Genomic DNA, 14,106 nt, shown 5'->3' with positions numbered 1-14,106 from the left:
TTTGAAAGTGTTTTATACGTGTGTTACCCCCCTATATACTGCACACCAAGTAGAACAATGAGAGCTTGCCCATTCTAAGTGGACGTACCTATATGGTGCCATGATGATGATTTTACACAGAGAGCTGTCACAGCAATCCCCACACAGTACACCAAGCACCACTGTCCCTGTGCCATGAACATCTGTCCAAATGTCCCCATGAAAATCTGTGTCAGTGCACAAAAACACCTGCAATAGTGTTCCATGGCAACATCAACATCTGTCAGTGTCTGCCGGTGGAAGATCAAGTGCACAGAAATATCTGCCAGTGTATCAGTGTCCCACTAATGATAAATAAAAAATGTAAAAACAAGCCCATCCCCCCATACAAATGAAACACACAAGTTGGTCACATGTGCATATGTAAACGGTGATCGCGCCATGCTTGTGAGGTATTGCCATGAACGTCAGCGCAAGAGCAATAATTCTAGCACCAGACTCCCTGTGAAACTCTAAACTGGTACCCAATAAAGGCTTATAAAGCATAGCCTATGGAGATTTTTAAATACTGAAATTTGTCACTATTTTCCAAGTGTGTGCAATTTTAAAGTGTGACATGTTTGGTATCTACCCGGCGCAACGCCGTATTTTATATTTTACCAAAAATGTGGGTATTATATTGTCTTTGTGTGCATTGAAATTCAATAAAATGTATTTATGCGTTAGTTTCAAAAATCGCATTTAAAAAACTGCTGTGCATCTGACATAAAAATTTGCAAAACCCACCATTTTATTTTCTTGCCCCCCCCCCCCCCCCCAAAAAAAAAAATAAACCAGTGGAGATTAAATACTACCAAAAGAAATCTCTATTTGTGTGAAGAGATTCCAAATTTCATATGCATACAGTGTTGCATGACCGAGTAGTTATCATTCAAAGGGCGACAGCACTGAAAGTTGAAAATTGGCCTGGGCAGGAAGGGGGTGAAAGTGCCCAGTATTGAGGTGGTTAATTGAGCTTCCTGTCTTTCCATAACTGTCTGCCCATTTCGGCAGGATGGGCAGACAGCAACACTGACAGTCTACAGGAGTCAATCTGCTAATCGTGGGTGCAATGTTTTACAGGCTCCCAAAAAAATAATAAATGTACATATTTTACCTGCAAAACAATTTGCATTTATTTTTTTGGAAAGGTGAACTTATCCCATTCAATAGTTATAGACATTAACTACAGGTAATTAATATTAACAGTTTTAAAAGGGATCTCCAGGCAAACCGCCACTGGTTTATTCAGCCAGCTTTGTAATTCCCAATGCCCTGCTTCACTGCACCTGTCAGATGACAATATTATTTCCTGGTTTGAATATGTAGCTTCCCAGGTCACTCCAGTTGTGAATTGGACACCAAATTGGCATCATCACTTCTGGGCAAAAAGCAAGCAGGAAAATTTGTATGAAAAACAAGACTTTTAAAACAGCTTACCTGTAAAATCCTTTTCTTTGATGTACATCAGGGGACACAGAGCCATAGTAGTTACTATGTGGGTTATAGGGCCACTGATGGATACATAAGGCAAGAAGTGTACTCCCTATATAACCTCTCCCACTACTGGGAGTTCTCAGTTTTGTAGCCAAGCAATACAAGTGTATACCAAGAAGGGAGGGACCTCTGTCTACTAATGTACATCAAAGAAAAGGATTTTTACAGGTAAACTGTTTTAAAAATCCTTTTCTTACATTAGGGGACACAGAGCCATAGTAGTTAATATGTGGGATGTCCCATAGCAATGGCAACTGAAGGGAGGGAGACAACAAAAAAACAGGAGGCCAGAGGACTCATACTGCAGCCTGCAGTATACTGTGCCCAAAGGCAATATCCGCATGACCTTTAATATAGATTTGATAAAATCTGATAAACGTATGAACCGAAGGCCAAGTCGCGGCCTTACAGATCTGAGCCATAGAGGCCTGATGACCACCCAAGTGAGACTAATTGCCCTGGATGAGTGTGCTCTAACATAAGAAGGAAGGAAGAATTGTATTCTTTAAGCTGAAGCTTGAACAATCACTTGACAAATCCATTTGGAAAAATATTGGATTTTGATGCTGCCCGTCCACTTTTTAGACCCTCTGGCAGTACAAATAAAACATGTGTTTTGTGAACCTGAGCAGTCGCCTTTAAATAGACTCTGATCGCTCTTACTACATCAAGGGAATGTAGTGCCTTCTCTCCCCTAGATTGAGGCTCTGGGAGAAAGGAGGAAGAATAATATCTTGGTTTAAATAAAAACCTGTTACCACCTTTGGTAGGAATTCAGGATGAGGACATAAAACCACCTCATCCTTATGCATGATCAAATATGGCTCTTTACAAGACAGAGCCGCTAGTTCGATACTCTTCTAGCAGAAGAAATGGCAACCAGAAAGATTATCTTTGTCAAAAAGAACCAAGGGAATTTCTCGTTAAGGCTCAACCGGCTGATTCTGCAAAGCCGATAAGACCAATTTTAAATTCCAAGGATTTATAGGTGCCTTGATAGGGGGATTAATCCATGTTACCCCCTGAATAAGCTACGCACCAAGAGTGGGAAGCAAGAGGCCATTGAAAAAACACTGACAAGGCTAGGATCTGGCTTTTGATAGAAGTCAAGGCCAGCTTCATTTCAGATCCCATATGCAGGAAATCAGGGATCCTGCCTATGACATACTTCCTGGGGTGCCAACTCCTGGATCCACAGCAAGAAACATATGCCTTTCAGACTCTATAGTAAGTGATTCTGGAAGCCGGCTTCCTGGCATTAATCAAAGTACACACTACCGAAGGAGATCACCCACGATCTTTTATAAAGTGGCATTCAACGGTAAAACCTGTTAAATTTTTAGTCCGTAAGGTAGGATGAAATACCAGACCTTGTGTGAGAAGGTCTGGCTATAATAGCAGAGTCCGAAGGACTCCTACTGCCATCTTTATGATCTTGGTAAATCAAGATCTTCTGGGACCCACTGGGGCCACTAGATTCGCCTCCTTTTGTTCCTGCTTAATCCTGCGGAGAAGGCGGGGGTGTAGCAGAACTGGAGTAAATGCATAGATCAGTGAAAACTGATCCCATGGGAAGACTAATGCATCTGTTCCGCCTGCTAGCGGATCCTTAGTTCTCTACACAAAGTTGTTGACTTTGTTGTTGAATCTGGACGCGAATAGGTCCATGTCCGGAATACCCCATCTTTGACATATCGCTAGGAAGATGTCGGGGTGAACAGATCATTCTCCCGGAAATAATTGTTGGCGACTCAAGTAGTATGCCTACCAATTCTCTATTCCTGAAATAAAAATTGCCGATAGGCAAGGAATGTTGTGTTCTGGCCAATCTAGAACATTATTCACCTCTTTTTGGGCTGCACGACCTTTCATGCCCCCCTGGTGATTGATGTAAGCCACCGCCGTGGCCTTGTCAGACTGAATCCTGACAGGACAGTCCCATAGTCTGATCGTCCCAGATTCTAGGGCCAGACGTACTACCCGAATCTTCCCAAAAGTTTATAGGCAAGGTCCTCTAACCTGCACCATCTCCCCTAGACAGAATCTTCTTCCAGGGCTGCTCCCCAGCCTAGAAGGCTGGCATCTGCTGTTAACACCTTCCAGGAGACAGGTAAAAAGATTTTCCCTTTTGATGGATAGGAACCAATTTAGGCTCTGACTTACGTCGGGAGCCAAGCGTATTGGAAACACACAAGGTCTGAATATTTTCATTCCAGACCAACAAGATGGTGTTTTGAAGCAGTTTTTTTGTAAAAACTGCACGTAAGAGATGGCCTCGAAGGAGGCCACCATTTCCCCTAACAATCTCATGCACAGCCAAATGGAAGGAGTTTTCTTTGTTTTGATAAGTTGAATTAGTCCTACAATGGAACTGATTCTTGTCTGGGGTAAGAATACCTTCTTCTGTATGGTATCTATAACCAGCCCTAAGTACTGTAATCTCCTTCGTGGTTTTAAGGAGGATCTTCCTTGGTTGAGTTTCCAACCCAGAGAATTCAGGTAGTTTACAGCTGTGATCAGACTCTGGTTTAGACCCCAGACTGAATGATCTATTAAAAGCAGATCTTCTAAATAGGCTAGGACTGTTATGCCTTGAGCCCTTAATCTGGCTAAAGAAGGTGCCAGAATCTAAGAACACCTGTGGTGCTGTGGCTAAACCGAATGGCAGGGCCACAACTGAAATGATAATTTTATATTTCAAATGCAGAAATTTCTGGTGAACGGGGAAAATTTGGCGATATGCATTTTTGATATTGATTAAAGCCAAAAAAACTCCCCTCCTTGCAGGATGGACACAACCGATCGGATTATGAAAGGATCAGATGTTTAAGTGGCGATTCAGATCTTCGAGATCTAGAATGGGTCTTACCTCTCCGTTTGGTTCTGGAACCGTTAAAGGTTTGAGCCAAACCCTGTGCCCTGTTCCACTAAGGGAACCTCTAATATCTCAGACTGGGATAATTGATGATCTAGAGGCCAGAAGAAGAGACTTTCTTTTTTTTTCTGGATCCTTGGGAATATTTTCCCTTAGAAAAAACGAGGAGACGGAAACTCTCGGAACTCTAGTCATAACCTAGAGAAAAACTGAAGAAATCCATCTGTCTTTACATTGTTCCTGCTAGATCTTGATAATTGCAGCCCCCCCACCCAAACAAGCGGGGGTGCCCCTTCATGAGAAGACTTTAGCATTCTGCTTTGTGGGCTTTCTGCCCCAAGATCTCTTCTGACCCTGGTACTGCCTTTGGGGACTTTCCCTCGAACCTGACGGTTGAGGCTGATGCCCCTGGCATAGGAGAGGCAGCACGATTAAAGGAGAAATGTTTGAACCTCTTTTTACTGGCAAAAGAAAGCTTTCCCCATTAGAGGTCCCTTGGATGTACTTATCCAGACCGTCTCTAAATAGCCTTACCCCGTGAAGAGGAAAAAAACTAGCTAAGAGCTTTTTATACGTGCTTCAGCTGATCAATTTTCCAGCCACAGAACTCTGCGAGAATGCACTAGTCCAAGCATAAGCCATAAGGCTTAAATGATAGAGTCTTTCATAGCATCTACTGTGAGACATAGTGCGTTAGATACACCAGCCCATTGATCAGGCAGAATTTCAGGTATCGCCACAAACTGTTCCTTTATGGACCGAGATACAGCAATTGCAGCAAAAACCGGCTGCGCTACTGTACTCGCAATTGTCTTTAAAAAGAAGTTCCAACTTTTTATCTGTTGGATCCTTTAACATCAGTGCATCATCCACCGGACATGCGAGACTCTGCTCACTGTGGCGATTGCAGCATCAATTGCTGGAACCCCCCCATTTTCTTCATAGAAATCCTCTTTCATAGATAAAGTGTGGAGAATTTCTTGGGAGGATGATATTGTTTATCCGGATGTTCCCATTCAGAATACATAAGCTTTTTTATACATGCATGAATAGGAAAAGACATCCCCAGATGGGAGAGGTTCTAATGAACCCAAATAGAGGTAGGTTCCTCAAGCCTGTGCTGCAGGCAGCAAAAAAAGGTTGAGTAAGGGAGTACACAAGCAACCTGTCTTGTGATGCTACTTCTTCCATATAAGGATTTTCAGAAGAGGATAAAAAAGTATCTTCCAAATACTTGAGAAGATCCACCTGATCCTCAGCCTCTTGCACCTCAATAAGAGGATCCTGTGGACTAGATGGGAATCTGCTATGTTTAGCCCCACTATGGAGAGACATAATAGCATTTATCTTCTTTCCAAATTACAAATGGTAGAAGAAAAATCCTTTTATATGATATATACAGGGACTGAAGTGTTTTATGTAACAATTGTCTTTAAAAAGAAGTTCCAACTTTTTATCTGTTGGATCCTTTAACATCAGTGCATTATCCACCAGACATGCGAGACTCTGCTCACTGTGGCGATTGCAGCATCAATTGCTGGAACCCCCGCATTTTCTTCATAGAAATCCTCTTTCATAGATAAAGTGTGGAGAATTTCTTGGGAGGATGATATTGTTTATCCGGATGTTCCCATTCAGAATACATAAGCTTTTTTAGACATGCATGAATAGGAAAAGACATCCCCAGATGGGAGAGGTTCTAATGAACCCAAATAGAGGTAGGTTCCTCAAGCCTGTGCTGCAGGCAGCAAAAAAAGGTTGTGTAAGGGAGTACACAAGCAACCTGTCTTGTGATGCTACTTCTTCCATATAAGGATCCTCAGAAGAGGATAAAAAAGTATCTTCCAAATACTTGAGAAGATCCACCTGATCCCCAGCCTCTTGCACCTCAATAAGAGGGTCCTGTGGACTAGATGGGAATCTGCTATGTTTAGCCCCACTATGGAGAGACATAATAGCATTTAACTTCTTTCCAAATTACAAATGGTAGAAGAAAAATCCTTTTATATGATATATACAGGGACTGAAGTGTTTTATGTAACACTTCAGTCCCTGTATATATAGTTACAGCTCAATCTGACTAGCTGCATCCCTCTCAATGGACAATGACATTCTTTTGGAAATGGATTCAGTTTATAGTGAAAACCATTGACGCCTTTAGAGAAGTTCCTGGTCCTTTCAAAGGAAAGTGCTTCCCCGAGTGAGCGGCATCCTGTGGAACATGCAGGCATGGCGGGGGGGTGGTAAATCCTCTGCTGAGCAGCCACAGTTTGTCTTTTATTTTTATTTTTTAAGGAAACAGTTTGGGGCACAGGAAGAGAAGCAGACACCCCTTCTTACTGGAGGATCTATTGTGGCCGGAGAAGAGGAGATATGAAGGCTCCTGTGCTGTCTCTAGCATCAGGTCGGTGAGTGTTCAATACAACCCCCAGTGGTGACATATAGGCATGACAACATTATACATAGAAGGAGAAATTCTTGAGAAAATCTCCCTTACCTTTTCCTCGCAGCAGGGTTTTATCAGAGATAAGGACCCAATCTTCACCCTTCACGGTGGGATCCAAGACCTTTTAGGAAACCTTTAGGAAACCTTCAGGAACCGGGGAACCTCAGGTTACCCACAGTCCTGGACCTGCGACAGCACCCTGCCAGTAAAAACGATATGGCCTTACTACCAAAAAGTACCAGATCTCAGGGCCCAGCTCTCTAAAGAGAAGCGTTCGCAAACAAAACCCATGAGCCCTGGTACCATTCATTTAGCCCATGAAAAGACATCAGAACGGATCCGGTCATCATGGCTAGCCCCAGCAAGGATTGCTTCCAGTGGAGCTCAGCACAGCACATCTTTACTTTACACCTTAGACACTGGCAAAAAAAACTGATCACTCCCAGTAGTGGGAGGGGATATATAAGGAGTACACTTCTTGCCTTAGGGCGTGCCAGTGTCTATCACCTGTCAGTGGCCCTATAACCCACATAGTAACTACTATGGCTCTGTGTCCCCTGATGTAAGAAAATAAAAGTCTATTTGAGTGAACCCTTTATACTATACCTTATGAATTAAACTCTAGATCTGCTTGGTGCTTTCTAATTAACAGTCCTCTGTTATGCACCCTTAGTTGGATTCTATAGCCTACAAGTAAATCTGCCACATTGGAATGATCATTTTAAACTATTAATAATGCCTGGAATATTGATAATATCTGATATTACCTTTTTCTGGACAAACAGTAAATGTTTGTGTTCTAAGGGCAATTTCGGGATCTAAACCCAAGGTATAGGCAGATCCTTTCCTCTGCCTAAACATTTTTCTGTCTGATTTATATTGCACACATGACTGCTACCAATGGCCACAAATGACATTGGCAACTTTGTGACAACTCTCCTTGCAGTGTAGAGAACCATGCCACTGATGTGGAGATATAAGTGTCTGGATGATACTGGCTGCCATCCAGATTGAAAATCATTCTGCAACATTGGTTTGCGTGAAAATTTCAGGAGATTATGAGAAGCACATCCTCTGCAGAAAAAGAAAAACACATTTGGGACCAAAGTTCAAATGGGATGGAAAACACAGAGGTGAAGCTAAATTTCTATTTAAATTTAAAGTGTTACTAAACCCACAATAGTAAAATCAGTCTGTATATGCCGTAAAACATGTTTGTTATACTCAAGTAAAAGGATTGTTCCCGTCAACAGCAGTGCATGCTAAGACCAAGGCTGTTGCCAAAATGTGTCAGCTGTTTTGCTTGTCACTTTTTGTAACCAACCATTAAAATCGCTAGATGGACTACAGTGTTGCAGGCTCAATCCTTTTACTTGTTTCTGCTGTAGTGCTTAAGGACACACTGAGCCTGAGCACCTGAAAGAGGATCTTGCAAATTGGACTGGGAGTTCCCCACAGTGTGTGCTGTCCTTCTTCAAACCTGCCTGATGCTTGTTATACTCACTGTGGAACCTAAGGGGTTAATCATTTGCATTGTGTAAAAAGGCTGTTTGATCATGTCTTCTCTGATCCTCCCCTTCTTCCACTGTCCCCAATCCATCTGCTGATAGTACAGAGCCCTAGGAGTCACTCTGCACATGTTCAGCTTGGTGTGTATTGCTAGAGTTGTTCTTTGTAGGGTGCATGTGACCAGCACTGTCCAGACAGAGGGTCAGAGGGCATGCACCCTTATAGGACAGTCAGAGGAGAATGAAATCTCCTCCTAAGCTTTAACCAGACATTGATAGAAGTCACAAGACTGCTTTATACTGCTGATGAGAAAAGATATTTAGCAGTTTATATGTACTAAACTAATTGCATTTCCATGTTCTGTGGGAGATCGGATATAGTGAATGCAGGATCCAAGGTTTAGTAACACTTTAATACAGAGTGACTCCTAAGCTATTGTTTACACACAATTTGCTTTCTAGATTTACTTTTTTTGCAAGAACACTTACTTGCTAAAATAATACAGAAGCCTCTCAAATACAAGGACTGGTCCTGTGCTACTTAGAATAGTTAGAGGCTGCCCAGCAAATAGACAAAACATTCCACCACAGATTGCTGTTCCAATAAAGTTTTCAAGAACTCCCTGAAAAAAAATTAAAAAAGCAGTCAAAATAATTTTATATATCTGTCATTGATATTCATAAGCTTTTTTATATTCACAAATAAGAGTTACTTTCCATTCTGCATGGTAAAGATCCTAAGAATGTTAAATATTGCTTTAAGTGGGAAAAGGACTGTGTGTTTAATGGGAAACCAACAGTAAGGGGTTGTCAAGCTTTAGTAGATAAAATGAAAAAGTTCGGACCGAAGGATCAGAAGCGATATGGACTTCCAGTAGCAGAGGAATGGTTGAAACAAGTGCAGAGTAGAGCAGAAAGTAAAGCTAAATCAAACCAAAGTAATAAACCCCAAACGCAGTTGCCTTTGGTTGATGGAGAAGATGATACTATGTATTTAGCGCAGTGACCACCACCCTATCACGCCCCACCCCTTCCATAGCCAATATATCCAACCCTGCCGCAGGAGACTGGAACCAACCCCTTCATCCTGCAGTCAGACCCTTCTCCCCCTCAAGCCTCCACCACCCAGAAGGGACTCAACTAACTCCCACAGGAAGTCTTGGGCTTCACCCCTATTGCACAAGCAGCCCATGACAGCCCTAAGTTGCAGATCCATGATAGAGACATTAACGGAAGCCATTGCTAAGAGCCCCCACAAGGTACCCCGGGGAGGAGGAGGAGGAGAACATGTGCCCTCTGATTGAGGTCCCTAATCCAATGGCAGGCCAAAATCTAAATGGTCGAGTCAGCCTCTTACTATGACCATATATTGGCCCTGGACTGAAAGCGATGTACAAAAAGCCACCAAAAATATTAAGCACCCCAAATTAGGTCCAGCAGAATTTGTTGAAAATATTCAAGGGCTACGAGATAGCTATAAACTAAATGGGGTGGAGGTAGAGCGGGAAATCAGATGTGTATTGGGGCCAGATTGGGCCTCAGTAAAAGGAGACTGGGAACCATGTGTAGTGGACCTCCAAGGGAATAGGGGACTCCCTCTTGCTCCAAATCACACAGATTTAAATGCAAGAGTAAATAATCTTCTCCAACGAATAACAAATAGATTCATCCAGCGCACAGATTGGCAAAAGATCAATATGACTGCACAAGAGGATAAGGAAACCGTTAACAATTACCTAAATAGATTAAGGGAATTTTTCAAATCATACTCTGGGTTACCGGAATCAGAAGACATTAATAGTGCATATCAGCAACAGCTGAAGATTACTTTTGTTAATGGATTAAAACCAGAGCACAAAGAGTCACAAAAAGTATGGTCATATATAGAACAGCAGGAGTGTTAGACATTACAATGGGCAAAACATAATGAAAGGTGGCTTAAGGATAAAAGAAAGAAGAATGTGAAAGTGAAAGTTTTCTTGCAAGGTGACAATAATGAGGATGGCAGGATGGCAGGGAGGAATATACTGTTGATGCAGTGACCGAGAACAGAGGGAGAGGTCAGGGCAGCAACAGGGGGAGAGGCAGGGGCAAATATAGAGGAAGAGGTAGGAATGGCGAGATAGGGAATGGGTAGAAAAAAGAGAATGTTGGACATGCCACCAACAGGGACAACCTGGCCAGAGACTGCCCGGAGGGATCAGGCCCCTGGAAGACAGAATGACTAGACATCGAGAGCATAAGTCACCTGAGGAGGGTAGGATATGTGGATAACCTACCACAGGTGGCTCTGAAGGTTGAAGGGAAAGTAGTTAAGTTTCTGGTAGATTCTGGAGCCTCAAGGACATTAATACCTCCAGAGGACATATCACAAATAAAACAATCCACAAAATCCAATTTGGTACAGGGAGTAAACGGTACACCAGTGAGAGAGGCCCTGTCTGAATATGTCACGGTAGAACATCCCAGGACAGGGATGCGAGTAACTATCAACTGTATGCCCAGTAAACTTACTAGGAATAGATCTGATGTCAGCAATGCACATGTCAATACATGCACAAGACGCAGGGTTCATAGTGAAGGTGGGGGAAAGAACTTGTTCCCCACCCATGGAACGAAAACTATTACTATTACTCACTAGATACATACCTTAAAGAAAAAATTACTTCCAAAACGATCGAGAAAATGCTAAATATACAAGGGAAGTCATGGGGTCTAAAAGATCGGTAGATTTCCAACCAATAGGCAGAGCGCATTGCACTATGTGGGTTAAAAAGACACCAGGACCAGACAGGGACTACGCCTCACACTTCTTTTTGAAAAAAAGAAGTGGTATTACAGTTAACTAATGTCTATTGGAACAATGAAGGGTTTTGTGTATCATCTTGTGCTCTGCCACCAGAAGAAAAGGATTTCTTTAAGGAAATAACCCCCCATCTGTCCCTCAGTAAACCGAAAGATAGGGCTTGGGTGGATTGTGGAGGTTTTGTAAAAAGGTGCCAGGAATTGCGAGATTGGAAGCAGACAAGGATAGCAGACATGTTTCAAAGCTATTCCACTGGATACTTCTGTCAGCGACCCAGGGGAGATGAGGTTACCACTACACTATCTGTCCATAACACCATTAATGATATTTGGCGAGCGATGCTGATCCTTTGGACCATGTTCCAGAGAAACTCTGGACCAAGGAACCAGCAGATGTAGGACTAATTAAGGGAGTCCAGCCAGTGACTATCACTCCAAGATCACACCACAGACCCCATCAAAGAGAGGACTCCCTGTGGAAGGAAGCAGAGGAGGGCATATGCCCGGTGATTCAGGACTTAAAAGCAGGGATAGTTATCCCCTGCCCAGACAGCCCTTGCAATACCCCTTTGTTTCCTGTTAATAAACAACCATCCTCTGTGGGGTGGAGAATGGTAGAGGACCTTCAAGCGATAAATCAGGCAGTGGTACCCTGAGCATCAGTGGTGCCAGATCTCCATACTTTGCTCAATGATCTTTCACCAGACAGCAAGGTATTCTCTGTTATAGATATCAGTAACGCCTTTTTCAGCATACCGATTCACCCAGACCATCAGTTTTGGTTTGCCTTCACCTACAAAGGAAAAAGATATACCTTTACAAGATTACCGCAGGTATTTTGTGAATCGCCCACTATTTTTGCACAGGCAATGTCAGCGAATTTAGCAAAGTTTGAGCCACCAGGAGGCAGTCAGCTTCTACTTTATGTAGATGACATTCTCCTGGCATCTCCAACCAAAAAAATGTGTGCACTAGACACCATAACCCTTTTGCAGTTTTTATGTGAGCAGGGCCATAAAGTAAATAGGAAGAACTTGCAGTTCTGCCAGGATAAGGTTAGATACCTGGGATAGAACATTTCAAAGGAGGGGAAACATTTAGATGATGAAAGGATACAAACAATCCTCCAAGTGCCAAAACCAAAAACAAAGAAGCAGATGATGTCGTTTCTGGATATGGCAAACTTCTGCAGGGCATGTATTACCAACTATTCAGTCTTGACTGCATCTTTAGTGCAGTAGAAATAATCCTGATGGCACGAACGCTACTGGATATGCAGTTGTTACACAAACAGAGCTCCTGAAAGCTGAAATTTTACCTAGACATTACTCAGCACAAGTAGCAGAATTAATTGTACTTACAGGGGCATGTACCCTAGCTGAAGGAAAAATGTACACCATCTATACAGACAGACAGTACGCATTTTCTACAGTACATGCATTTGCCCAGCAATGGAAAAACAGGGGAATGGTCACACCTGGGGGCAACCCATTTGGAGCTGGCGATATGTAAGTGTCAGGCCCATACAAACGGCAAAGACCCGATATCTGAGGGGAATAAAAAACGATATAGACAAAGCTGCTAAACAGGCAGTCAATCAATCTACACAAATCTTTGTACAAGATATACAATTAGATAACACTTTCTTGAAGGATATGCAAAGTTGCTCACCCCATCTGAAAAACAACTTTGGGTCACAAAAGATGTACCCTCCAAGAGGACATATATATCTCCCCAGAGAACAAACCAGTCCTGCCAAAGTCTTTATTTAAATAGAGCATTCTTGACCCATGAAGTAACACGTGTCAAACGGGGATGAGTGAGATACTAAACAACGTGGTAACAGCCTATGGCTTTACAAACTACTCAAAAACTTTTTGTTCTCAATGCATTATATCTGCAAGACAATGCTCGGGGAGGCATACGACCACGAAAAGTTCCCCACACCACAATATCCATTCCAACACATTAGCATGGATTTTATTGAATTAGACAAATGTGAAATGAAGAAATATTGTTTGGTAATCATTGATGCATTGACCAAATGGGTAGAGATATTCCCCACAGAAAGTGCTGATGCCTAAACAGTATCTAAGACCTTACTAAAAGACATCATTCCATGATTTGGGATACCGGAGAATATTTATAGTGATAATGGTCCACATTTTGTAAATCAGACCATAAAACACCTAGCAGAAGTGATGGGTATAGAAGTGAAGAATCACTGTGCACATCACCCTCAATCAGCAGGGCTCGTAGAAAGACATAATGGGAGATTAAAGAGCAAGCTAAAAAAAAGGCTATTGAAGAGACAGGGCAAAATGGGATGTACTGTCTCCCAATAGCCATTTTAAGCATGCACATCACCCCTACTAAAGAGGGGCTGAGTCCATTTGAAATTATGTATGGTAGATCCTATAAAATACCTTTATTACCAAATGAATAGGGATGGCCGAAAGGTTCGCCCGGCGGTTGTTTGGCGGCGAATTTCGGCTGTTCGCCGTGCGCCCGATCGGCGGACTATTGCCGCGGTTCGCCCGGCGGACTTCAGTGTTTACTGTGTAAAAGAACTTTGACCTATGATGACACATCCATCATGGGGTACAGGACAGCCAATTGAGACATTACAGCACATGGACACTTGGACATTCCCCCTAACTTATAAATAGACCCGATCCGGCGGCAATTTTACATTCTTTCTACTGTCACTATAGGGAGAGGTTGCTGTGTGGAGCAGGGAGAGACTTCAGTGACCCAAATCGCTAGCTATTAGGTCCACAAAAGTTCTTTTAAGGACTGGTATCATGGTATAGGTGTTAGGTGTAGTTCAGGATATAGGTTTGAGGCACTGCTGTGCTAGTGATTGTTGCAGCAGCCTGTCTTTTGTCAGTGTAGAGAGAGGGACAGGATGCTGTGTGCAGCAGGGACAGTCAGTTTAATCATCAGCTGTTACTATT

General features: G+C 42.6%; 1 protein-coding gene across 6 annotated transcripts in view; it reads right to left on the bottom strand.

Annotated features, from left to right (window-relative positions):
- Positions 1–14,106, bottom strand: part of LOC143964154 (electrogenic sodium bicarbonate cotransporter 1-like) — a 1,025,456-nt gene that overhangs the window by 359,068 nt on the left and 652,282 nt on the right. For all 6 annotated transcript variants that reach the window (XM_077473848.1, XM_077473849.1, XM_077473846.1 and 3 more), the window contains one exon: positions 8,834–8,967. In XM_077473848.1, coding sequence (XP_077329974.1) covers positions 8,834–8,967 — 134 coding nt within the window. The remainder of the gene's footprint in view (positions 1–8,833; positions 8,968–14,106) is intronic.

The sequence above is a fragment of the Lithobates pipiens genome, unplaced genomic scaffold, assembly GCF_037356315.1.
Source record: "Lithobates pipiens isolate NorthernLeopardFrog02 unplaced genomic scaffold, aLitPip1_a1.2 Scaffold_8, whole genome shotgun sequence".
In the NCBI taxonomy this organism is placed as follows: Eukaryota; Metazoa; Chordata; class Amphibia; order Anura; family Ranidae; genus Lithobates; species Lithobates pipiens.
This window is presented reverse-complemented; position numbering and strand designations above follow the sequence as displayed.